Source organism: Erpetoichthys calabaricus, chromosome 1, assembly GCF_900747795.2.
Source record: "Erpetoichthys calabaricus chromosome 1, fErpCal1.3, whole genome shotgun sequence".
Classification (NCBI taxonomy): domain Eukaryota; kingdom Metazoa; phylum Chordata; class Cladistia; order Polypteriformes; family Polypteridae; genus Erpetoichthys; species Erpetoichthys calabaricus.
In genome coordinates, this window is record NC_041394.2 from 281,678,981 (window position 1) to 281,706,631 (window position 27,651).

Genomic DNA, 27,651 nt, shown 5'->3' on the forward strand with positions numbered 1-27,651 from the left:
GGCACACATGATTAATACTGCACAGCTGCAAAGAACAACTGATTTGCATATGTATTAATAGAAGGGAAGACAACAATTCGATTACATTCTAAAAGTCCTGTGTAACACAAGACGAAACTGCACTAAATTAATGGAAATTTGACCATACATCTTAGTATTTATTCTGTCAGTTCAAGCCTCAGTTCATTGCTCGATAATTCTGATTTACCCGTCATATAAATGATATCTGAAGTCACAATTGTTCAATGAAAGGTGGTTGTCTGTCATATTTTATCCACATCTCATTTTATTGGAGGAACCTAGCCTCAGTAAAATAGAAATTAAACCTGATCTCGTTTCACTATGTAAAATATCTTCTTTGCTTTACATTGCTTGATTTTTAAAGCAGTATTAATTTAGCAATGTTTTTTAGCTTGTAACCCATGGGTCAAGGCATCATGTTTAACAAGCAGCTACATGGATGAATTAATTTGAGTACCCCAATCAAAATTTAATTAAATGATACCAAAAAAGTGCATACTTCAAAACCTTGTGGTCACACTATAAAGGAGCACATGTCAGTTGTAATCATTCTCCAAAAGTCCTGGTTGCTGATAAAGACTGATCAAAGCAGACAGTTTATTTTGTTTGTGAAGAAGCCCATTTGGCAGAGAGTGAATTAAATTCAAAGGTTTTGTTATACTTTACTGGAATGGAGATGGTGGGGCCAGCTTTACAAAAGGTAGATTTGGAAGGTTGGAGCTGTATGCAAAAAAGCAGGAACCTCAGAAACACCTATGTAATAATTTATTTGAATAAAGTAGAAGCTGTTTACTATTTGCTTATTTAAAGGACATTCTTTCTTCAGTATGTCTCCAACAAAGATATTTTGGTATTCTCTGTTTCTTACTCAATTTCCTTCTTTAACAGGTGGTTTCAGTTATTTTTTAAAATAATACTGTATTTAAAAGTGAGATGGGTGTACTTAGATTACCTTTGTTTAATTTGATGATGTTTTGTCCAAAGCACTTCACAGTCATAAATAATTGTATTTTAATTGTATTTTCATATCAGGAACATGACACATTAATTGCCCTATAGAGGGATCACATAGTGTATAACTGGCAGGGACAGAACCAGCAATTGTGCTTCAACAGAACTACTTTCTAATAACGTTTTATTGGCTGTTATATGTTGTTTGTGGACAACCACTAATTGATGTACAGCAGCTGTGTTTTACTAATGTGTAATTGTATGTACCATGTTCAAAAGTAAGGAGCTCAAGTCAACTAATAATATTAGCCCTGGTAACAAAATACAAATATTATATACAGAAAAGTACTTAGTCACATAGTACTTTTCATACATTATTACCAAGACACATATTTTTAGAATATATATATATATATATATATATATATATGAAGGGGGACCCAAAAATAATTGTAATTGTTAAAAAAAACTTTTATTATAAAACTTGCAGCAATTTCCTTTTAGTCATCATCAAGATTCCCTCCCTGAGATGAAATACACTTGATCCAGTTCTTCTCCCATTCCTGGAAATATTTTCTGTACACATCTTTTGTTACCATTATCTAGAGTCTCTGTTGTGTTATTCTTGTATTTCTTCTACAGTAGTAAACCTTCTTCCCTTAGGTCTCAATTTTAAATCTTGGAACAAAAAGAAGTAATAAAGAGCAAAATCTGGCTATTATAAGGGTGCAGAGCACCAATCATCATTGTCTTTTGAAAATCTGCCACAGTGGCTTGAAGGAAATAAAAATGATGAAATGACCTGCCTGATTGTAGAATAAACACCAGAAGGATAAACTGGATCAGCTCACCATGATGCCATTCACCGGACTGGTTAACCAGACCTATAGACAAATGATATCTAGCAGCATTTTCGATAACTATTCCATGCTCCTGTACTGTTGGTCAATTAATGGAATTTCTGGGTCCCTCCTTGTGTATATATATATATATATATATATATATATATATATATATATATATATATATACTAGCTAATACCCACGGCTTCGCTTGCAAAGATCTCTTTTAATAAATTGGCTGATATAAAAATATGGACACAGTTTTATTTCATTTTTAGATTATGTACCAAGTCTGTGCTGTATATGAAAATCAAACAAAAGGAACAAATATGCTGAGCAAGGAGTTACAATACTTCTCTGCATACAACATTAGATGTAGCACCCCCAGGTTACAGAATGAATAGTAAGCGAGGTGAACTCACTCTGGAGCACACCACATAAAGCTGGCCATGAGAAAAGCAATCATTCCTCAAATCCACTTCCGACTCTTTTAGAGACTGACCTTGTGCTTTATTGATAGTCATTTAATTTCTATCACATTAATTGGAAATTGCAGGCGTTTGAATTGAAAAGGAAAGTCAGATGGTATAAAAAGAATACACAGTATAAAGACAGTTTCTCCCTGACCAGTGCCAGTAAAGGTACCTTATTGTGTAAAGCTTTTATTTGCAGTCTTCTGCCATTGCACAGTTTAGTAGGATTTAAGGTTCTCAAAAACATACCTGGTGTTCCTATCTTCAAAAAACTGCAAGTTTGTGCAGTAGATTGCCTGGAAGACTGAGTATATATGCAAGAACTCCACTGGATATTGTACAGCCTCTTCAGCCTCTGCTACTGAGTCAGTTGAATCATATGTCATCTCATGTGTATTTAGCTTTGCTAAAAGCCAGGTATTGATTTCTGTAGCTTTATCATTTTTAGGCGTTAATGTAGCTTGTTCCCTTAGCCAAGATACAGGTTTAGAAGGTAAATTTTACATATCAGGATATATCTTCTCCATTAATATCTCTATGTTGTTCATTAAAAGAAATAAATTGTCCAGGATATTTATTTTTCCTTCTTTCTCCTCTATTCTACTGTCTCCTAATTTCAATAATAGATCTGAAAACTCTTGTGCTTTCAAGTCACCCAGCAAGAGCACTCTCATATTTTTTAAGTCTCAGTATTTTTATTTTCGGCCACATATACGATGACTTCAGACAGTCCTTTACCTCATCAGTATACGTATCCCTTGTTATGACTGGTAGGGTTTGCCTGAAATCTCTGGTAAGCAGTGCTGTAACTCCACCTACTAACTTATTGTTATTTCAAATATCTTGGAGCATTCTGTCAAGTGCCTTGATACCTGCCTTGTTAGACATTGTACATTCATCCTTCTTCTTCTTTCGGCCGCTCCTGTTAGGGGTTGCCACAGCGGATCATCTTGTTCCATATCTTCCTGTCCTCTACATCTTGTTCTATCACACCCATCACCTGCATGTCCTCTCTCACCCTTTGGCCTTCCTCTTTTCCTCTTACCTGACAGCTCTATCTCTCTTCTGCACATGTCCAAACCAACACAAACTCGTCTCTCTGACTTTGTCTCCCAACCCTCCAACCTAAGCCAACCCTCTAATGTACTCATTTCTAATCCTGCCCATCCTTGCCACACCCAATGCAAATCTTAGCATCTTCAACTCTGCCACCTCCAGCTCTGTCTCCTGCTTTGTGGTCACTGCCGCCGTCTCCAACCCATATAACATCTAGCTGGTCTCACTTCCATTCTGTAGATCTTCCCTTTCACTCCTGTTGATAACTGTCTGTCACAAATTTCTCCTGACACTCTTCTCCACCCATTCCACCCTGCCTGCACTCTCCTTTTCACCTCTCTTCCAAAATACCTGTTACTCTGTACTGTTGATCCCAAGTATTTAAGCTCCTCCGCCTTCGCCAACTCTACTCCCTGCATCCTCACCATTCTACTGTCCTCCCTCTCATTCACACACATGTATTCTGTCTTGTTCCTACTGACCTTCATTCCTCTCTTCTCTAGAGCATATATCTCCACCTCTCCAGGGTCTCCTCAACCTATTCCCTACTCTCACTACAGATCACAGTGTCATGAGTAAACATCATAGTCCATGGACTCCTGTCTAATCTCATCTTTCAACCTGTCCATCGCCATTGCAGATAAGAAAGGGCTCAGAGCCGATCCCTGATGTAATCATTGTACATTGTACATTCATCCCATACAATTAATTTGCAGTCTTGAAAAACATGAGCCATGTTACTTTGCTTGATGATACTGCATAGGGGAGTATCCATAAAATGTAGATTGAGTGGCAACTAAAAAGTAGAATGTGCCGTTTTGCCACTTTGTAGAGTGTTGCTGCTTTTCCAGAGGAAGCCACTGTCAGTGCAAAATTTTGACTTTCTCTTGCTTTTGCAATAAATTTATTAGGAATGTCTTTCTGGTCCCTCCCGGAGCATCCAGGAAAAATAAACTACCCTGTTCTCTATTAATGCTATCAATTATAGACTTTTATACTTTTTTTGGTAACAATTAAAGGGGGGTTTGTTATTTGAAATAATATTAGACAGCTCTGCTGGATCATAAGATACAGTATTTCCTTCAAATAATCACAGTTTACGACCACTTTGTTCGATCGCTTTGGTTCTGGTAAGAAGAACCAAATGACTTAAGGTTGATTCACATTATACAGAATACCACTGACTGGCAACGTCACCTAAAAATATTAGTCAGTGTATTTTAAATATTGTAGTTCAATTCACACTAACTGGCGACATTATGTACCATCATGGTAAAGGAATGTCAAACTTCAAACTTTATCTGGAAGAATGTTTTGACGTGTCAAATGCTGTCTGGTGCCGTGACATCATAGTGTGGATTGAATTTTCTAAACCAGTACGTATTTTGCTAAAATTTTACAAGAAAATTCAAAAATTGGCATTTGTCCAGTTTTTTTCGACCATCCTGTAGAAAGGTAAAATGTTTTTAAAAATTTCAAAAAGTAGTATAAATCAAAATAAAACTGACATATTTTGGCATTTCTGAGAAAAATTAACCATTTTTGATATATAACATGTTTTAATATTGAAGGAGTAGTTTCACCCCCTTAGAGTAGGAGTTTCACAGAATCTGTTCTTATCTCTCACCTAGACCCTAAAACAAACCTCCATGCCAAATTTCAAAATTTTAGAACCTAGGGTTTAGGAGATCTAGTGATGAATCAGTCAGTGGGTTTTCTCTTTTATATATATAGATACTATGTATAGTTGTATGTTTGGTTAGAAAGATACGTCATTTGAATTCATCAACTCCTACTTCACTTTTACTTGACCTTTTCTGTCTTTACCTCATGTAAAAAATCATCTCTGCCCATTCTTTCAATGTTCACACCAGTACATTTACTATCCACAATGGCAAAATTTGACGTGACTGATAATAATGTAAAGAATATATATTCCACAAGTGAGACTGTTTCAATATACCATCCTTCAGTTAGCATGGATACCTGAAAAGACTACAGAAGAATATTGTATTTTTTAGACCAGGTAGGTTGTGTGTTTCACTCCTTTGTGGGTTATGACAGAGAAGACTTGGGTTCTGTTTGATCCACGCTAAAGTTAAAACCCATTTTCCATTTCAATGTTTTATTTTTCTTTTCATATTTTGCAAATGTTTTATTCATATATAGTGCTATTATGCATACAGACTATATCCAAGAAGATGACATAGTCTACGATAAATAGTATAACAGGTTCAGGACACACAGAATGCAGTTATTGCACAGAACTGAGTGTAACAACTCCAATGGATATATTGCTAATGTTATTACTCACAGAATGCACAGAAAGCACAAAGTTTTAATTTAACTCCAGGAGGGAAAACAATTTGGGCCAGAAAGGCTCAAAATTACTAGAAAATAAGTATATGAAGAATGGCTCATTCTATTACATGCTGTAGCATGGATTCAGACACTTGCTCTAATATTAGGGTTTTTAGGATTGGCTCAGTGGTTAAAGTTGCTGTCTGATGAATGTAGTGTTGGGTTTTAATCCTACACCCGGTTATTATTTGTGTGGAGTTCGCACAATCTCTTTGTTTCGGCATTAGGTTTTCTCCTGGAATGTTGCTTTCCATCCCAGACATGCTTTTCATGTTTGTTGACAATTAATTTTTTAATGTTTCTGTGTGAGTATGAGTGGGTTCTGCAGTGGACTGCTTCCTTGTCCAGGACTGTTTCCTGTTGCATGTTGTGCTGTCGTGACTCTGGCTGATTTGGATTAAACAGGTTTATGAATGTCTCTAAATACATATAACAGTATTAGGGGAGACAAAGATAATCAAAACAGTAAAGAGTGTGTTTATTATAATGTGCATAATATAAATAGGGAAAACAAAGCAAAAAAACCCTTGTTTCCCCTTCAGGCTTGCCTGTGCAGGTGGTTGCCATATCTTTTCTGTGGAGTGGCTTGGCCAAATGTCAACTTCTTAAAAACCACAGCAAATCATTCACTGGTCATATCTCATTTCTTTCATCTTACCACACCCTCTCCTTAAAATTAGTCTGACTTCTTTTCATTCTTCAAGTGAGCCTTTGTCCCAGCTCTGCTTTAACTCTGGACTAATCTTAGCGCTACCTTGTGGTCACCTATTGGGTTGGTCACCTATTGGTTCAAGTTTTTCACTTTTTTGGTTTCAGGGGTACAAGGGTAGAACTCCTTCTAGTGGCTCTTGGTGTTCCTGCAAACCTGAGCTTTGTGCAGTCAGATCAGAGCCTCATTTATAAAATTTGAACATGAAAATATGTGTATGCCAATAAAACAGAAAAATGTGTACACCAAGAAAAAAAAAATCAGTATTTATATAATCTGGCCTATGCACATTCCTAGACAATTTTCCTCAGTACCCATTACTTTTAAAGGGGACCAACCCATCCAAGCCAGGAGCCATTGTCTAATGTTATTACTAGTCTCATGGTAGTAATCCCTGGCTTCATCCATCATGGGAAAATCTGTCCCATTCTCTCCAGCTGATGGCTAAGGAACCAGTGCTGCTACAGTACATGTTACTTAGGAGGTATTGTGGCTTTTTGACAGCCATCCATGGCACCTCTCTCTTTCTCCCTCTCAGCAGAGGGTCAAACATCCTTAGCATCTGCTAGGTTACATAAGAGCATAGGATTTTGACAAATAAGCGGAGATCCTTTCTGCTCTTCACTGTTCTGGAAGAGAATTGCTTGCTCTCTCCCAGTATATTTCTCTATATCTTTTTCTTTTCTCTTGATTCCCCTAGAGGTTTTTCTTCTGGGTCAACCCACATGACGGATTAGCAGTCCCTGTTTTTCCACACAGGCATGTAGAAGTAGTCTGTTATTGCCAGCATTTTCTCTCTGTGTGGAAGTATAGAGGTCTGCTGTGGGACTGACTGCTGACTGCCAACTTGGTTCTCCACTGCACCAGCAACAAATTGCAAGCCAGGCACCCCATCACAAGAGATAGTTTATTAATGGTATGCTTTCAGCACCAAGATTTTTTTCTTTACATGTAAATGTTTAGTTTTTGTATTTTTTAATAGTGAGGTAGCTAACTGTAGTAACAATATATTGTGTGTGTGTGGGGGGGGGGGGGGGGGGGGGGGGGGGGGGGGGGGTGTCAAATAACAAAGAAAGCTACATTTCATTTTTGCCAAAGCTTAAAAAAGAGAGAATTAGTAAAAGTTTAAAAAGACCAAGTAATTTGACCAGACAGAAACAATTTCATGTGAATTAAATAAAGACCTCCAAATAAAAATAATTGATAAAGTGAAAATTAAGTCTATAGACCTTCTAAATAACTCATTGGATAGATTGTCATTTAAAGCAATTAAAAAGGGCATCTGGGATGCATTGGTCTCAGTTGCACATTGATTTTGATCAAAGTCTGATTCGGTGAATGTCATTTAAAGAGCACAAAAGTAGTTAAATGTCAGTTATTCAAATAATTAAAATGAAATAGAAAGTTGTAAAATAATGCAAAAATGAAACTATAACCATTTTAACTATATGTGTTTTATTTAATAAGCTATTAAGCTAGTCTTTTTTTAATCTTGAGACATTTCTAGTCTATGTGTCTTACTTGTTATTGCCGTAGCAGTGGTAGTGGTGATGGGGAGGGAGTGGGGGAAGAAGACCACTCTGGAAATCTAATTTAGTCCAGGTCATCACCTTCCTTCTTTTATGAGTTAACTAGCCCATTGTGTTCCAGCGCAAAGATAAAACATGAACAAAGAGGTGCTGTAGAGAAGGGATACATAAAACACAGAACCTTACTTTCATTACCTTCTTGAAATTTGAATTTTACAGGAAAAATTGCATTGTTATCAATATCTTGATCTTCAAAGGTATCTGTAACAAAGAACTTTCATTAGCATTTATGTCCTGCCCTTTTCTTTTAGATTTTGCTTGATTATACTAGCTCATTTTTTTATTTTGTCTTGTTGCATATTGGTGCAAATGTTAACAAATACTACTATACACTGTGTTCAAAGAAGTCAGTGAACATGCTTAGCATAATCTGAGAAACCTAGGAGTGTTTTTCTTTATAAAATGAGTATGTTTATTATTAATATTGTTTATTATTATAATAATTACATTATAAAAAAACTTTGTTTAAGGCCTTGTTTATTTTTGTTTTTTTTTTAAATTTTACAGAAAAGCCAAATTCCATTTTAGGTGAGAAAAGTTATAAAGACTTTTCTGATTTACTTTAGTAGATTCTTTGCATGTCTGTGAGTTGCATATTTTTAACACTTGTGCTTTTAAGGTTCGTCTGTCACCTTTGGCTGTTTTGCAAATGTCAGTGGATGTATTTATTGTATTGACTGTAGCAACATAAATATATATATATATATATATATATATATATATATATATATATATATATATATATATATATATATATATATACACCAGTGTCCTACTCACACATTCCTGACCCTAGTTGCACTATTCTGGATAAATTTGAATTCACTCATTTTTGAGACGTGATAGTTTTTTTTGATATGAAAAGAAAGCTGTTATAGCTTACAACTTTGAATACATAGTTAATTTATCCATCCTTTTAGAAAATTGTCTTAAGAGGACATACCACTGTTCACATTATTTTTCTTGTGGCATTATGTTAACAATTTCTAAAGTAAACTTAATTATTTTACTAAGGGCATGTATGAGATAAAACTTATATCTGGACAGCTACAGGTTCCTTAAATGTATCTGATTCAATTGATACACTTATCCTTCCTTCATTGTATTTTATCCACACTACTGGGCCAAACTGCTGAAAGAAATAATAAACCCAGAGTAGACACACCTTGATCAGATCACCCCAGGCAGGTCTGGCAGTTTTTGGACCCCATTTAGCAAGGTTGACCTGAAAACCTTGTCACATCCAAAGACCAGGTCATTCAGGTTACTATCACACATGTACCATCCATCATCCCAGGAGTGAGAATGACAACTTAGGTCCTGCTGTGCCCATAAACAATAATCTTGTTTTAAGTGTTTGTGTGTGTGTGTGTGTGTGTGTGGTGGGGGGTGATAGTGTTGTAGTACATGAACTAAAAAGCAGCATGTGGGAAAAGCAAAGCAATTGGAGTGAGTGGTAAGAGAAAAATGCAGTACAAAAAAGGGAATTTAGTTTAATAGTTACAGCTTATACTTGCCACATATTCGGTCTACCTAAATATCTTTCTATCAAGTATAATACTTTAAGTTTCAAATAGTCTCATTTAGTGGAAGTGAAAATAGACATTGAAATCTAACCACCTTCAGCAATTTGTTATTTGTAGTTTAGTTTTATCATTACTGGAATATGTTATATATATATTATTATAATATAAATGCAGTTTCTAAATGTATCCTTCACTCTAAAAGGTTAACATTAAACTTAATGTTACCACAAAAGCTTAACTGAAATGTAAAATTGCACAGTGACCTAAAAATCACCATTATAAAAGACCATTTATCTTGTAACTTACATTATATAAACATTGCTTTTTTGCATTTCTGTTTACATATTGTTTGGGATATTTTTCTATTTCTCATTTATTGGACTATTCTCTTTGTTCTTGATTTTTATTACATGCAGCTTTTTTTTTGTTAATTTTCTTTTTTTCAATGTTCATTATCAACTCTTGTCGCTGTTTTCCTATCACAATCTAAAGTTCAACGTTCTTGAATAGATAAATTGCTTTTCTGCCTTGCCATTATAACCAACTGCGTTGAAGGGTAAGTTAGCACTGAGAGTGTTGTGGGATGGTACAGAGAGAGGACATGCACAGTAGGAGTAATGATTAGGCGAGTGGTGTGGAGGGGAGTGGTCAAGGCTGAATAGTGCAGACATGACGGAAAACTTTTTTAATATAATAGAGAGAGAGAGATATCTGGATAATGGGTATACCTCAGGCACCTTCTTAATTATGCTTTTATGTTCACTGGTAAATATCTTTAATGGTGTTGTTCATGGAGATGTCAACAGGTTTATGATATTGTTGCTTGTGCACATAATTCATTGTGCAATCAGAAATCTACAGCTGGAAAATTTATATAGTTTCCCAGATTTTGAATACATACTTCTTAGAGAAGTGGTAAATTTAAGGAAAGGAGGTGAAAGTGGGTCCGTCTTAATATATACATACGGTATATTTCTGGTCCACTTAAAAGATCAAAAATAATTACATTATTTTCAGATCATTAGATCAAACATGCTAGTGTCAATTACAGTATTTACTTGTTCAACTTTAAGTAAGCAGAACAAATTATTGGCTTCAATATCGAAAATGTATCATCAAGTGTTAAATTATAAATTTAAACAGTTCCTTTTCGTGTGCGTTCACCTTAACCTTTGCTAAATCAGATATTGGCCATTCATCATTTGCCTTCTAGAAATCAGACTCAGTAGATAAAATCTGTATTTTTTTTTTCAAAACAAACCAGGTGTTACCTAACTATCCTGTTTAATAATAATATATGTTTTTGTGTATCATCCTTCACAGATGACTCAAACACCGAGGCTCTTTACAAAGTGCATAAAAATTAATTTCAAAGCAACAGGGAGTAATACAACATAATTCAAATACATGATAAGCATAGTAAGATAAACTATGAATAAACTAATGAGTATTATAGCAATATATTTAAAGCACTTTTCGCTACACTTCTTATATGAAAATGTGCTATATAGAAATGTTGGTATAGATTGATTTTAATTGTTGATATATCACAGCAGAATAATCATCAATACATTAACCACAGGTATATTTCAAGTCAACTTAAGTCAAGGAGCAATTTATTTAACACACATTAAGGCTCACAGCCAGACCCAAAAAAGGTGTTTCAGATATCAAGAGCCACAAAACTAAAGTTCATTGTCAGTTGCAGGCTATGTGAGATTGGCTGAAAATCCTATAAGAAGTTGAGGTATGGTAGGGATTACCTATAGGAAGTTAGCAAATATCCATGCTCTTCTGTGAACCTGCCATTAACAAGGCAGACAGTTTTCAACAAATATTTAACATCATCCACCTTTCTTCTTACTTATATCAGTAAATACACTTTCACAGTATGGGTGCCAGTTGTTCTTTTCTAAAACACTAAGTAATAATATACCATTCTGAAACATGATTAATCCCTTTAATTTTGCAGGAGTACTAGAGGTTTTTCTATCATCATAGGAACCTGGGACAGGACACCAGTCAATCACAGAGACCACCCACCTACACTTGCATAGAGTCAGGTTCCAATTAACCAAAGATGTGAGATGAAAAAGAAAAATGCACCCAGAGGAAAATCCAGGCAAACACAAGGAGAACTTGCAAATTTCTACACAGACAACAAACTTGATATAAAGCTAGGACACTTCATGCATGGCAGCAGCTTTTGAAACCACTACACCAGAGCTGGATGGCAGGAAAGCTGGAGTCTGTCCCAGCAATCCCCAGGTACAAGACAGGAACAACATCTGTACAGGGCGCACACTTACCAGGTCCAGTTTAGCAATGCCAGTTCATCTAACATTCATGTCTTTGGATAGTGGGAGAATACCCATGGGAACACATGGAGAAAATGCAAACTCCATGCAGGAAGCACACAAGGCACAACTCCTTGTTAAAAGGTTGCAGTGCTACCACTGTGCCATCCTGCTGCCCACTTCACTATAACTAAAAATATTTTTCAAAGAATACATTATAAATATATCTACATTTATGGTGAGAACCAGTACTGTTAGATTAAAGATAATAACAGTAAGATTATTCTAGCAACATGAGCATGTAATTTAAAAACATTCAATATAAGCAAGTTTTCAATAGCAAAATAAAACCTTAGTTTCAACTAAAATCAGTCTTACCATGAAACTAGGATGGCAAATGCATTTCTTGTGGGATAATGTCCCACATCCCATAGACTTGTAATTAGTTATTGATTGCACATTTGAAAAATTGCTAATTTTAGTAAGAACGTATTTGAGAGACACTGTCTTTTGTTTTACCAATTGATATAAAATAATAAGTATTTTGGTAAACCAGATTTTGTTTTGCCATGTAATAAAATGACTTTATATTACCCAAAGCCTTTTCTTAATAGCTTTTCTAGTTCTTAGTAAACCAATGATATGACTGTTTAAATGTTATTTTTGCTAATTATTCTATTTGTCTGTCATTTTTTTCAAGCAACTTTAAGTCTACACTTTACCATATTTAGCATATTTGGCAATGTGTTAATTAAAAATGGCCCAGTTTGATCTCAAATCACTGATTTAATTGGAGGTAGCAATAATATGCAGTTTGAACAGATTTTATAGTGCAGAAACGTAATTTTGGACAGCTTGTGCTGCCTCTTCTTTTGGCATTCTTTGCTGGCCTTATTTATAATAGGGTACTTTTGTTCATAGAATTTCAAACACTGATGTTATGTGCAATAACACTTCTTTTTATTCACCTGTGAAGCCTGCTAAGGCAGGCTGTTCTACATTCAGGTTGAAATAGAATTGTATTTGTTGCTTTGCTGAGCCGAAAGAATCATGGAGTAGATAGCTTATTTGCTAGTGGTAATGAACAACAGTGCTAGAGAGGTATAAAGGGGGTCAATCGAATGGGTCATGCATCATATGGGGAGGCAGATGTTGGAACATATTGTAATGGATTACAGTGCTGTACTTGAGAATGTTTTGTAAGGGAAAAAAGCAAGAAATATACAGAGACTAGAAAGAAAGAACATTATAAGAGGTCTAATGATTAAAACTTTATTCAACAAATAATGAATATGTGGTTGTGTGTTTATATATATGTATGGGTGTGTGTGTGTGTGTGTGTATATATATATATATATATATATATATATATATATATATATATATATATATATATATATTTACTATATTTAAACGTTTATAAATATGTATTGTATAAAGTATATGTGTACAGTATATGTTTATGCACACACAAACAAAAAATTTATTTATATATATATATATATATGACTTGTAAATTTAAATGATATATACAGCATATACACAATTACCTTGTTATATATATATATATATATATATATATATATGTATATATATATATATATATATATATATATATATATATATATATATATATATATATATATATTTGTGTGTTTCTTTATTTTTTGTCATACATTTTCCAAAAGATTTTCTGTAACCAATTGTCAGCAGTATGCAAATGAGCTATGCTCCCCTACAAAGCCAACAGCACAAAATACCATCTGTTTACACTGTCACACTATGCCTAGAAAAAAGTTGGAAATGCAGGTGAGAGGTTGAGAAAAACTACATTTATCAGTGCTTTGAATGAACAAGATTTTGACAGTGTATGTCAGCAGGGCTGTATACAAAGTATATCTGTGACCGGCCCAAACATCTGTCTCCCTTGAATATACTGTATGTTTAACAGTTGCTAATCATAGGCACTGTACATCTCTAGTGCAGTAGAATTGACAACTGAAAAAGAAGTACTAAAGTCTGTGATTCTGGACATTTATCAGGGCCCTGAGAGGCTGATCCTCCTACACATGTCATTAAAAGCACTCCTAATAAAATGGAGTATATAGCCATTAAGATATAATGCACATTTAGACAGGATTAAAGCTTTACTGTACTGCACAATTTATATATAACAAGCAGTGAACAAGTTTCATCATCTGATGTGTCTTGATTATAGGTCATCATGTGCCTACTGGTTTAAATATGTTTAACATTATAAATAGTGCTCTACGTGCAGAACTAAATTACTGAATTTCTCCTAGGTATGCACTCTGTAATAAAAATTCATGTAACCATTACTTTTTTTATTTTAAAAGCTATTTAGTTTGAACACAGTTATATTTGCTATTTGTTGATTAGAATTTCATCACTAGATCCCTGGAGCTGGGGCCTGTCCCCATGCAGATTGAGCACAGGTGTCAGCCATGGCTGGGGCATCAGACTGTCATAGAGCTCACTCACTTCCTCAGGACCAAGTTAGAGTCTATCACACCTGTGTGCTGTGAATACACTGTAAACACATGCAAACTCTACACAGGTAAGAAATGTGTCAGAATTTGAAATCAGTATCCTGAGACAATAAGGCAGCATCTCTAACCAAAATACTACAATCTTTGGGCAGGGTGTACATTTCATACTACTTAACTCTGCAGTAACTGTATGAATGTGCAATCCCTGTACTCTGTGCTTATTGCTAATAAAATGAGATAGGTGTTAGACCTGTTGTATCCAAAATGCATCATTAGGTGCTTTACAGCCAATACATAAATAGCATAATGTAGCAGATAAAAAAGCAAAACAATACAAATAACATACTGTATAATAGATCAGGCAAATGTACATAACAAGTACATATTGCAGCAATGTTATATAAAAAGTAAACTGGCACGCAAATCAATTAGAGCTACTTTTAAAAATGTAAAAAGTATGTTTGCCCTTAAATTATCTTGGGAAACACAGGTACGTTTGCTATTTTTTTTTCTTCTCTCATTTTATTATATGGTGGTACATTGGGTAGGTAGCACTACTGCAATAGGAATCCAGAACTCCTGAGCCCTGGCATAGCCTTAAATTAAGCTTAAGCATGTTTTACTTTGTTATGGTATACTTAATTATTGCACTTCTTGAAAAGTTAACTGAATTGTGATTACTTGTGCAATGTCTTCTTAGCCATAGTGACATACATGAAAAGGACAGGTTTGGTTGCTTCCACCATCCACATGTAGGATAAAAGTCATGCAGTCCTTTTAGTCTTTTAGTCTAGCAAGTTTGTTGCTGACTTTGCCAAGTGTAATGGTAAGTGACAGAAGCCACAGTGCCATCTAAAAAGTTCAACCCTTGTAACATGCACAGTACCTTGGTAATGAGGATTTTAATGCTATTTCTCAATGGATCAATGGAACAGTGATTTTTAGTGGACAATTTTACTAGAAGTGCACATAATGGGCTAAAACCAGTTGCCTGGCATGTCATAATTATTTTATTATTAATTTTCTTTCATTATTTTATGTTAGGAATTAAGTCAAGCCAACTGGCAGTTCAAATATTAGCTGTGAATATAATCAAATATGCAACTCCATAGAGTATTATAATAACTACCATAAATATTTTTGAGTTATTTTATTAAAATGCATATAGAGCAATGTATTGTAAACATTTTATTTTTAACTGAAATATTGTACATTTCAATAATGGTTCCTGTAGTTCATTGAAGTTCATTGATCCTGTAATATTTTATAACTTAAAGATGCCTGAACAGACTAACCAAGATTATAGGCTGCAGAAAAGGAAATCTGAATCTTAAAAAATGAACTTAATTTTAGTGCAAAGAAAGTACCAACATTTCACTTATTGGGAATTTTGATAAACAGATGTATCAACTAAACAGATATGATTTTAAACCCAGTGAGAATGTGCATTAACATATATCCATCAAAATCACATGGTTAAATATTGTAGCTCCAGGTGTTAGGTGTTAAATGACTTTGGGGAATTGAGCCACCCTTTGGACTGCAAATTTTCTTGTTTGTTTTTAGACATTTGACAACAGCTCCATACCCAGTTATACATTCAGTAAAGGAGTTGAAGTAATTACAATTTAACAATGTAAATAAACAAATACGGTCTCATATACACATACAGAGTAACAGAGCTTGGTTTTCACATGCCCCTTGCTGTAATTAACTCAGAAAAATATCTGTTGTGTACAGATGACTTATTTCATTTTTGTGACTTTTTTTGCCTTAAATTCTTCTCACACTCCCTCTCATTTTTTCAGTATTTTTCAAACACATTTTTTCTCTGCCTCACCACTCTTTTCATTTCTTTCAAGCAGCGTTCTCTCCTTTCCTGTGATTTTTGCCAGTCATTTACTTGGCTTCTTTCTCTGAGCTAACAGCACTATTGACGACTGCCTGCTATCGCACATGCCCTGTGTATGAAGGTGGAGGGGGGGAGTTAACATAAACATCAAGTGCTCCACCGCCCACAGGTGTGATGTCACAACAGCTGACTAACTGTACTGTCCTTGCAGCTCTTCAAAAAGAAAATGCAAATGCCCCCTGAGCTCCTAGATTGGACATTTTGACTAAGTCATTAAAAAAAAAAGAAAAACTTATCTAATGTCAGTCACCCTGCACCCTTGGAATCCTAGATTATACTGTACCTTAATAATATTGTATATGTGAAATTCTACACCTGGTTGAGCATTTGAATATAAAATGGGATTGTTAAGGGGATAAATATTTTATCAGCATGTGCCTTTTTTTAAATATATCTTAGATGGAGCAAATACTTGTTTTGTATTTTTTTTTGTCAGTTTCAAAAGAAAGACATTTTCCTATTTATAATTAATCTGAACAAAAAGAGGAAAAAGTTAATTGTAGGAGATTTACAAAATATAAAGGACTTAAATACTGATCAAAAAATGTCACAATTCTATATTATAACCAAAGGACTCTAGAATCTGTCAGCCTCAGTTAGCACTTTCAGCTCCAAAGACACCTCTCTGGCAAACACTATGTCTTACAGTCTTGCTTATGGCTAACATTTACATTTGGCTGCCTTGCCACAATCTTACTAATTTTTTTATTTTTTATTTATTTTTTTTTTCACTCTTATTGTCTCCCCTCCTCCGTTCTTGCTTGTGGCTGCCCCAGGGGACACAAGTGTCACTTCCTTTATATTCATCTGCATCCTTGCTTCCGTCCCTCTTGGCGCAGGCTCAGCCACTCAGCTGCTGCACGTTGTAAGTGTGTAAGTGGCTGTCACTTGCTTCATGCTTCTATTCAGCCAGCTTGACTGATAGGCACTGGCCCTGTAATGGAACTCAATTCAAAGAGCAAATAAAGCCCTTTGAACCACTGGTCTGAATACAAGATGTCAGCAATTTTGTATGCTTCACCTCACCAGGGAGCAAGCTTATGCTCGTGCACAGAGACAACCGAGTACTCTTTTCAAGTGTAATTTGATGACTATTGCCAATAACCATAATTTTCAACTTTTTTCTAATTTGAAATAAATACTTCCTATTACTCCTATTATTAAATTAACAATTGTTAAAAAGGTATTAATTCTAAGATTTGCATAAACTGGTGTTAGTTTCCAGTTAGCGCTGTTGCCTGCTGTGTAAGAGAAGGAACTGACTTTTAGCTTGCAAACACTGTTTTTTTTAGTGGTTATTCAAATAAAACCACGTCTGAGTCTTTATTTCTGCTTTGACAACTTGAAAGAATCCTTTTTCTTAACATGTATAAAACAACAATCATGCACCTATATAGAATGGATTGTGTCTTAGGGAAAGAAAATAATAGCTAAGATTCTTCGTTGTTACCAAGCTGTTTGAAGTCATCTTTAATCACAACATAGAAGAACTGGCCTTTTTAAATGGTAACTTGACTAAGCTATAGATGTTAAGGAGACATTGCTTTCCTTTATCTTTTTTTTTTTTTTTTTTTCAGAAAAAAATGCAACATATTTTTTGTTTTACTTTGGATTGCAAATGTTTTGTTGTTAACAATAATGGTGGTGAAGTAAGTGTACGTATACTGTATAATATACATAATACAACATAACCTTGACCTTGCCAGACAATCTACTTATGGCTTTTCCTGCAACTGTTGAGGCAAAATTGGTCCTGTGACACAAGGGGATAACACTCAATACATTTTTCCATGTATTTGTTTCTCTCCCAGAATGCAGCAGGATGGGACATTTCTCATTCATGTGTAACGTTTGCTGACTCCCTAGAGGAATGGCTAACCCAAGCTGATGTGACAGCTTCTATCCCAAAAAGTGCCTGCCTTTAAAACATAAAGCCATCAACAAACTAATGGCTGATATAGCTTTTACATTTTTGCTACATCTTCCTTTTCTGACTTAAATGGGGTTTTTATTAATTTATTCATGTTGTTTTTGTTTCCTTCACTCCTTTCTGCTCTTCTGTTTTGCAGCAACTGTATGCGGCACAGCTAGCAGCTATGCAGGTGTCCCCAGGGACCAAGCTCCCAAACTTACAGAGTAATATGAGCAGTACACACTCTCCAAGTAGTGGCACAACAGAGAAATGCAGGGGTACCCCTCCTCCCAAAACCAAGGTACTGAATATTACATTATTTCTCTATGTTTTACAATTGTAATAGGTGTTTTTTCAAGCTTATTTACTTTCTTACAGGTAATTTAGCATTGTTTGTAAGTAGCCAGTAGTACTACCAATAAACAGTTTAGGGTGCCTTCAGAATGAATTAAGTCTACATGCTGTTTTTGTACTAACAAATAATTTTGGTTTAATTTGTCTGTGGTCATTTTAGACAAGTGTGGTATGCATTAATATTGTGTTCATATCTAAAAATGTTCTTCAAAGATTCTTACATGTCAGTTTGCATCAAAGCAATTCTAATTATGGAACAAATAATTTATAGTCAAGCTCAGCTTATTCTATGCTCTTACTTAGTACAAGCTGAATACAGGATGGCTATGTTTACAGTGTGATTATAGCTCTACAAATGAGTGTCAAGGTCTTGGTCCTACAAAGAATTGATAGGATACTAATGTTGTAGTTCATCATTTTGAAGTTTATGCATGAAAAACTGAAATATCACTGAAAATTTTGAGGAGTTCTGACAACTGCTGCTATCTCACAGCTCCATGGATGCACCACCGCCCCTTCCCCCACCAACCTCAGAAAACTACAATGACTATAAGGGAAGGTGTTTGGACAGAATGCTTACCTATATCCATCCTCATGCAGAGTTTCCTCCGTAGTGTCCAGTGGTTCCCAGTTAATCTCCAGCCCTTTAATGATGTAATAGATAGTTAGATATGCAGACCATAATCATTAAACTGCCAACAGGCTGTTAATTATTCTGGTCTTTTTCAACTGTAACATTTTTGTCATGTTTTAAATTAGAGAAACAGTAAACTTTTGTTTTTTATTTCTAATTCAAAAAAAGAAGCATGACCTGTTATGAATTGTTTAAATTTTAAACCTGTGAATTTGGGGGAAAAAAAAGAAAGAAATAATGTTTATTTTACAGAAAGAAATACAACAATACCCTTTGCATTGTTTTACCCAGATATTTCACTTGAACCTTGTTGAAAGACAGCAGAATAATTTTTAAAGATTAAGAACAATCATTGACCTCAGATCCTGGCCTAAGATCTAAGTCATCGATTTTACTTGGTCTCCTGCCAAGTAATGTGTCACAGTTCAGTTTTAATAAAAGCAGGAGATGCAGTTCTTAGAGTGACAGAGGGTGACAGATGTTTCTGTTCATCTTGCATTATCATATATATGGAGTGGCTTCTGTAGTCATGTGACCAACACAGTTGTGTGGACTTGACAGAGCAAGAAAAATGAAACCTATTGCTCACATAATTCATGTACAACCTTATTAAGAGCAGCAGTTTTAGGTTATATTATGGAATGTGTAGATCTGACATTGCTGCACATGAGGATATTTTTCCACCCTCACTTTTTCACTGAATCCTCCACTTAGCAGCTTTTTAACTTGATTTGTAAACTGAAGGTGACATGTAAATTTAAATTTAAAATGTTCTGTGGAAATTCCCATTGGAATCTCCTACCTCATTTACCATGGTCTTTTGCTTATATACCCAGCTGTTTGGACTGAGGCACAAGGCAGCTAAGTGATTTCCCCCTAAGGTTGATACATTAAATGAAGGTGCTCATCTTGAATATGAGACCAAGATTAGTTTGCTTTTAGCACTATTTAGCAATTTTCTGCTGATTTCCACTTTGAAAAACATGTCTTAAACTAAGGACGGTGAAGAACAACAGATTTAAGATTTTGAAATGACTGTTTTAAAGTCAAATATAGGAGGCACAGATAAAGCTCTCTTGTTGCTTGACCTCCTACATTGCTTTTCTTGTGGATGCTCATATTGATTTGCAATAGGGCATCAGCATGTACCGTTCAGAGCAGCATTACTAGCAAAACATAAATCTTTTTTTTTGTGGTGACCAGAAGGTGACCTGCGACCTGTCTGCTGCTGCAGTTTATAAAATGTGCCAGAGGTCATACTGATAAAATCCTATGCATACCGTAAAGCAAAATATAGGGCCTACTTCATTTTAGATACCTTTCTATTGGTTTCTGGGTTCAGTGATAGTGATGACTGAAATGAATAACTACATTGCCCACAGATTCTTGGTAATTGAAAAGTCAGTGCCTGATAAGATAGTAGCTGACGCTATCATATATTTATATACCACTTCTTTCAAACAGTTGATTGCATCCTATCACTATTATAAAGCTGTTTGGTCTGTATACTGTAACATTAGATCCCTGCTATCTGCAACATCATCTGAGATGCAGTAGAGGCTGACCGTTTATGGATCTCTTGAGATATCTATGTTTACTATGTGTTCTTCCAAAATCCCTGTATTATTTTATTGAAATAATTAATACAGTACAGAAACACTTTTTGTCTTGAATACTTCTCAACATAAATTATAAAAAGTCAAAACTAACAAGGTAAATGTCATGAACACACAAAAGCAGTTGTTTTGATGCCACATACATGAATAGCATGTTATTTTCTGTCCTTTTTGCTTGTATGCCCTGCTGAACCATAAACTGCATAAAGGAAAAGTGCATAAATTTGCTTATCTTTTGTGGAACACTCCATTTATTAACATTTGTTTAAAGTCAAGTGAAAGTGAACTGTTTGATACTTTACAATTTGGATTTCAATTTAAACAAAAATCAAGCAGATGCCAGAAATGTGCTTTATATAATGCATGTGTTTATGATCATTTGAAGTTAATTTGAAAATTCGATTGTTTATAGTGATCATCAAAGAAAGCAACTGTCAGTGCTGCAGTTAAGATAGAAACAGAATATGCTGTAAATAAAGATAAAGCACAAATGAATCAGTGTTGGGGTCTTGTTGGATGCCCCTCATATTGTCCAAAGGACAAAGCTGCTGCATAGTCGTGTCAAAGCAAAACAATATGTGATTGTAATTTTTTTAAGTAAAAATTACTCAGAGGTACAGAGCTCCAGGCTTCTCAGAACATGGTCCATATGTGAACATTGACGTCCAATTGCTCTTCAGGTTATATAACTCCATGACTGGATGAGTTAGTACTTCACAGGTACTGGACGTGACCTCAGTGGTCCTCTGGGATTTTCCTTTTACTTCATTCTAAGAAGACAGACGGAACAAATTTTAGCAGTGAAGTCACACTTAATTCCTCCTCATATTTTTCCATCACAAACCCATAAAACGATCCCCAATGCGCACATGTCAGACAATGCAGTATGCTACACTGTACTATACATCAAAAGCAGTAAACACATTCGGTATAGTAAATAAAGCAGTGTAGCATGTACTTGTACAGTAAATAATGTAGGGCAAAAAAACAAGAGTGAATGTCTCAATTTTTGAATGCAGTATCAATTAAACTTGAAAAATAAGATTCTCCCATGATAAGATAGATGTGTAATGTTGGGTTACATACAGTGTATATCAATAAACAGGATAATCTGGAAAATATACGTGTATTGTATTAAAGAAGTTCATGAAGAGTTAAAAAAATACTCAAATAAGTGAACCCACATGGTGATATTAGTGATTTAACACCAGTTTGTCCACAGTTGGTGGAAAAGGTTGGACTTGAGAACAAGAATTTGCTCTTTCCCATTCTCCACTCCTTTTCTTCATAGTACTATTGCGCTAGATTACCAAAAACATATGGTTTATTATTAATGCATTTCTTGAAAATGTGGTTATTTATGATTACTCCGTTCTCATGTTCTACACATTCATGATTATTCACTCTGTTCTCAATTGTTTGAGTAAGTACTTGAGCATAGTGGCTAAGGCTGGACTTTAACCCACCAACTTTTGATACCTATCTTAACCTTGCTGTGCGATATGAAGCAGTTGCTTAACCTTATGCTCCAGCTTTATAAAACCTGTAAATGAATATATGGGATCGGTCAATAGCAATTAAGAAATGTTATTTTAATAATGTTCCCATTATGTAACATATAAGAATAGACTGTAAAAGATAATGCAGTTAAAAATTTAAAACCATGATTTGAAAGAGGATCGCATTTTCACAGGTGACAAAAAGGTGAGAAAACCTTGCTCATGCTGGATTGCAGTTTGGTAAGATATTGTTTTAAATGCTTATTTTCTTGGTTTGTTAAAAAATTAAGATAACAGGAAGAATGAAAACAAGCATTTCGGGTCCTTAAAGCATGATTCAAGCTGAAAATCAATTAGCATATCAAAGATGTGAAAACTAGCAGCCTATTAAAATTGGCCAACATTACATAGCTTGTAATCATCTTTTTTCTCCTATAATTAATTACATTGTTTGTAGTGTAAGGATAACACAAAGTGAATTTTTGTTATAATTAGCACAGAAATCACAAGGTGCCTTACAAAATATGTAAAAAAATGTAAAAAATTATGATTGGTTTTTCAAATATGAAAGTAGCATTCCTTTATGAAATGACTACAGTCTCATTTCTTAATATTATGAAGCTTTGTAAAATAATTGAGGGTAAATACTAACCTTAACCCCATTCCTAAAAGGCCAGGCATATTTTATAAAGTGACCTGTCAGTAACATTTAAACATAGTTTCAACTTATTTCTTGATACTGATGTATGCTCAGACAACCAGTAGTTTTAAAAAGTTAATCAACTGTCAAAATGCCAGATTATATGATGCGTAGATAGCTAAAAAAGCAAAATCTTTTGGCCAGTGTACTTGCACTTTTTAATGTATAGCTATTTTTGTATTACACATGTAAACATTCTATGCTGCCACAAGGTTTGATTTTGGTATACATTTATTAATGTTGTTTGTGCATATACGTATATAACATATATATACTACTGGTCAAATGTTTTAGAGGACCTCAGTTTTTCTAGTTTTTCTTCAAATTTAATCAAAATTGACCTGAAATGGTGAAAAGGTAAGCAGTAAATAGCCACAGGTTTAAATTTAAAGTTTGGGTTAGCAAAAACTGAAAAAAAGGAATTTTCAGAATATTACAAATGGGCCTTCTTCATGGAAATAACTAATAGGTTACAGCCTACAGATGTTCTGCAGCAATTAAAGTAAATTAAGACTTGCCAGTTGATGCAAAAATTTGCGCAGGTGTTCCAGCTTAGTGATTGCTTAAAACCCCTCTGCCTGTCTTAAAGAAGACTTGGAATAGACTGTGTTACTACACCCTCCGAAGTACTACTTGGACAATATTCCAGTGATAATGGCAAAAAAACAGCAATTAACAAATGAAATGACACAAAGCATTATTACCCTTAGAAGTGTAGACGTTTCTTTTCACTTCTTCAAAGTGTCAGTGAATAATGTGGCTGTGGCTTCCTACACAATCCAAGGGCAATTGACAACTGGAAGAGATCTGGCAGCCACAAAGTCGCAACCCAGTCAGAAGACAAGTTTCTGAGGATCACCAGCTTGTGTGATAGGCACCTCACTGTACGACAGCATCAAGCACAGCTTAACACTAGAATTACCAAAGCTTACGAGAAAACTCGTAAATCCGGCCCACCTTAAATCCACTCACACATCTCCATTTAGCATCTTTTGTCTTGTAAATGTGTCGATAATCCCAAGCAGCAAGCAGCCCAGTATACCATCCCCCTCACCGCTGGAGAAACTGCAAAAACCTCTCCCAACTGAAGCCTTGTTTATTAGTGAGTCAGGTACCTAGGCTAAAAAAATATATTGTTATACTGAACACATGCATTTCATGTGTGTTCCGTGTCTGCAAAGATCTATGTAAGTGTAGGATGACAGGAAATGTTGAACACATGCCTAAAAGACAAACTTTTTCCATGTTTTAGTACTAAAGACAATATGTAGACATGAAGTGTATAATTTGTGAAGAGTGAAGTCCAAATATCAAATAAGCACTTTCACAAAAGATACAAGTATAACAGAACAAATGCGCTCCCACCCCTACCCCAAATGCCCAATCCCTCAACCCCAAAAAGACTATAAGCAAAGAAAAAGAAATCAGGTTAGTGTTGCTTTTTATCACGATTTCTTGGGTAGTACAGCGGTTAGAGCTGCTGACTCCTATTCAGACGTTCCTGGGTTTGAGTCTTAAAGTGTCCCAAAATAAACGTTTTGAGTAGTGAGCTGTTCTTATTATTACTATTATACAATAAAACATACATTTGATTTGAGTCTGTGACCGCCGCTGTAAATGTATGGTACTTGTAAAAGTTAGTGTTTTTTTAATTCAGTTTTATGCTCTCAGTTGCGTTCACGCTTGCCCTGATCTGACACTGCTGTTTTCAAATAATGACGAGCTATAACAGAGGTGAACTCAGATCAGAGAAAGAGAACAGAAGCCCTCCCCGCAAGAAACGTCCACTTACATATAAGAACAACGCAGCTGCACCAGGCGTAAAGGCGAAAGATGGCACTGTTTGGATACAGGACGAGGTCCGGCATCATCCTGCCAATCACCTGCCCTTCAAAGAAACAGCACGGCTTACAGAGCTTGCCAACGTATCGTGCAAACTGCTTTCTCTGATCTGAGTTCACCTCTGTTATAGCTCGTCTTTATTTGAAAACTGCAGTGTCTTATCGAGGCGAGCGTGAACGTGACTGAGAGCTTAAAACTGAATTAAAAAACCCCTAACCTTTACAAGTACCATACATTTAAAGCGGCGATCACAGACTCAAATCAAATGTATGTTTTATTGTATAATAGTAACAATAAGAACAGCTCACTACCAAAAGGTTTATTTTGGGACACGTTAAGACTCAAACCCAGAACCTTCTGAATAGGAGTCGGCAGCTCTAACCGCTATACTACCCAAGAAAGTTAAACTTGTATCTTTTGTGAAAGTGCTTTTTTGATATTTGGACTTCAGTCTTCACACATTATATACTTCATGTCTACATTTTGTCAGTAGTACTAAAACATGGAAAAAGTTTGTCTTTTAGGCATGTGTTCAACATTTCCTGTCATCTTACACTTACACAGATCTTTGTAGACACAGAACACACGTGAAATGCATGTGTTCCGAATAACAATATATTTTTTTAGCCCAGGTACCTGACTCACTTGTAAACAAGGCTTCAGTTAGGAGAGGTTTTTACAGTTTCTCCGGCGGTGGGGGGATGGTATACCAGGCTGCTTGGGATTATCGACACATTTACAAGACAAAAGATGCTGAATGGAGATGAGTGGATTTAAGGTGGGCCGGATTTACAAGTTTTCTCGTAAGCTTTGGTAATTCTAGTGTTAACAGTGGTTGAAAAAAACAAGTCTCAGTTTCTATTGTGAATAGGAGAGTTTGTGCTGCAGCTTTAACAAGGCGAGTGGCAGAAAGCAATTCCAGGGAGGACAAAATAAGAAAGCCCAAAATATACCTCCAGGCTAAGTCATAACTACGTTAAAAGAAAAGAACAAGAAGGTACACGTCAAAACATGGAATAGTCTGCACAGTCTCCTTACACCATTGGGTTAGTTTGGGATGAACTGAACAGAAAGGTGTAAGAAAAGCAACCTACAAGTGCAACACATTTGTGGGAAGTGTTGGGAAGATCTTTCTGGAAACTTTGATTTCCTTTAAAGAAAGAATGCCACATGTGTGTTTATGGCTGTTATATTGGCTGTTATATCAGCAAAAGGTGGCTACTTTAATGAATCAAATATTTGAATAAAATTGTGTACACTTAATGATTCCTTGAGTTTATTTATTTGACATTATGTATTTGTTCTATGCCTTGATTTCATGAAATTGGTAGTGTGTATATATATATATATAAGCCAGATGAGTTAGGTTAGTTGGCCACACTAAATTGGTATTGTGAAAATGAGCATGCCCTGGTTCTTTGACTTGTGTGTGATGTTTCAGTGACAGACTTTATCTCCAAATTACCATACTGATACTCTGTCTATCTGCTTACCTACCATTTAATTACTTATCTATTTACTTGTACTATATTAGTGTTGAAATATAATTTGTTGCATTAAAAATGTATTGATCATTCTTGAGGAATTTAATTTTATTTTGCTTTTACCTGAATCTTACCTACACTCATCAAAAAGGTTTTCTCTCTCATGATTTATAAAGAATTACTGAAATGTTTGTTAGTTCAGTTTCACAATAGGTGTGAATGTTAACCAGTCAATGATGATTCCTGTCCAAAATATTCCCATTTTCCCACAATCAATATTTGTGTCTGCACAGATACGTAAGTATGCACACACTCAACTTCCTCAGCTTTGTATTTTCATATGTGCATCTATTTAAAATGTAACAATACATGATACAAAATATATATGTTACTTTGGCTTACAAATTTTACACATTGCTATTGATTTTCATTGGCAGGCAGTCTTTATCTTTGATTTGCAATAACTCCTCAAAGTTCACCATTTTTACACTATACATATGCTTTATTCTGCATTTGAAGGAAAATGGGAGGTGAACTTTTTTCCTTTAGCTTTTAATATGTTTTAGATAACAGTATATGAATCATACCTTTTGTATTCTCATTATAGATTTCTTACAGAAAAGTTTCCTACCTGCTGTTTTTCTGATCACAGACTCAAGGCATTTGGCTTAGAATATAATTACACTCTTTTCAAGTAACACATATATTTCACACAATGCTTGGCCAATCACGGTAATTCTTTCTCATTGCCATTATTCAGATTGGCCAACATCCCCCTCATGGATTTTTTTTTCATTGAAATTACAAGAGCTTTGCAAAAAAACATCATCTGTAATACATATGCTGGCTTCATAAATAGCAATGAAGCCTTAGTTACTTGTACACAATAGCCATTTTTTGTTTTAATTGTATCTACTGTATGTTTATAAAATTCTAGTGAAAACTAAAATGTCTTAATGACTGCATTATTTAAAATTATAAGGGTAAGGAGGAAATGCTGGTCAGCAACTCATCTAAGCTGACCATTTTAACATGTGGATTCTTTTCTTTCATTTAACAAGCAATGATTTGAATTGTAATACACAGTACAAACATGTAAATATGTTATGTGTACTGTACAGGTATTTTCATTACAGCAGGGAGTCGATCTTTATTTTATGTATAAGCACTTCAATAGTTAATGTTTTGTAAACAAAATCCTAAGCTATTTTACAAAACAGATGCAGGGTCCTTCACACGAAAGCAGTAGCCATGTTATATAAGTGTAGCCCATGAAAAAGGCAGGGATAAGTGAAGAAGAGGAGTGACACATTTTTAGGTAAAAAAGGCTAATTTAAGAGTCAAGCAATGACAACATTTTACT

General features: G+C 35.0%; 1 protein-coding gene across 2 annotated transcripts in view; it reads left to right on the top strand.

Annotated features, from left to right (window-relative positions):
• The window catches only part of sox5 (SRY-box transcription factor 5), a 242,290-nt gene that overhangs the window by 160,628 nt on the left and 54,011 nt on the right, over positions 1-27,651 (top strand). For both annotated transcript variants that reach the window (XM_028815694.2, XM_028815700.2), the window contains exon 9: positions 18,317-18,460. In XM_028815694.2, the coding sequence (XP_028671527.1) occupies positions 18,317-18,460 (144 nt within the window). The remainder of the gene's footprint in view (positions 1-18,316; positions 18,461-27,651) is intronic.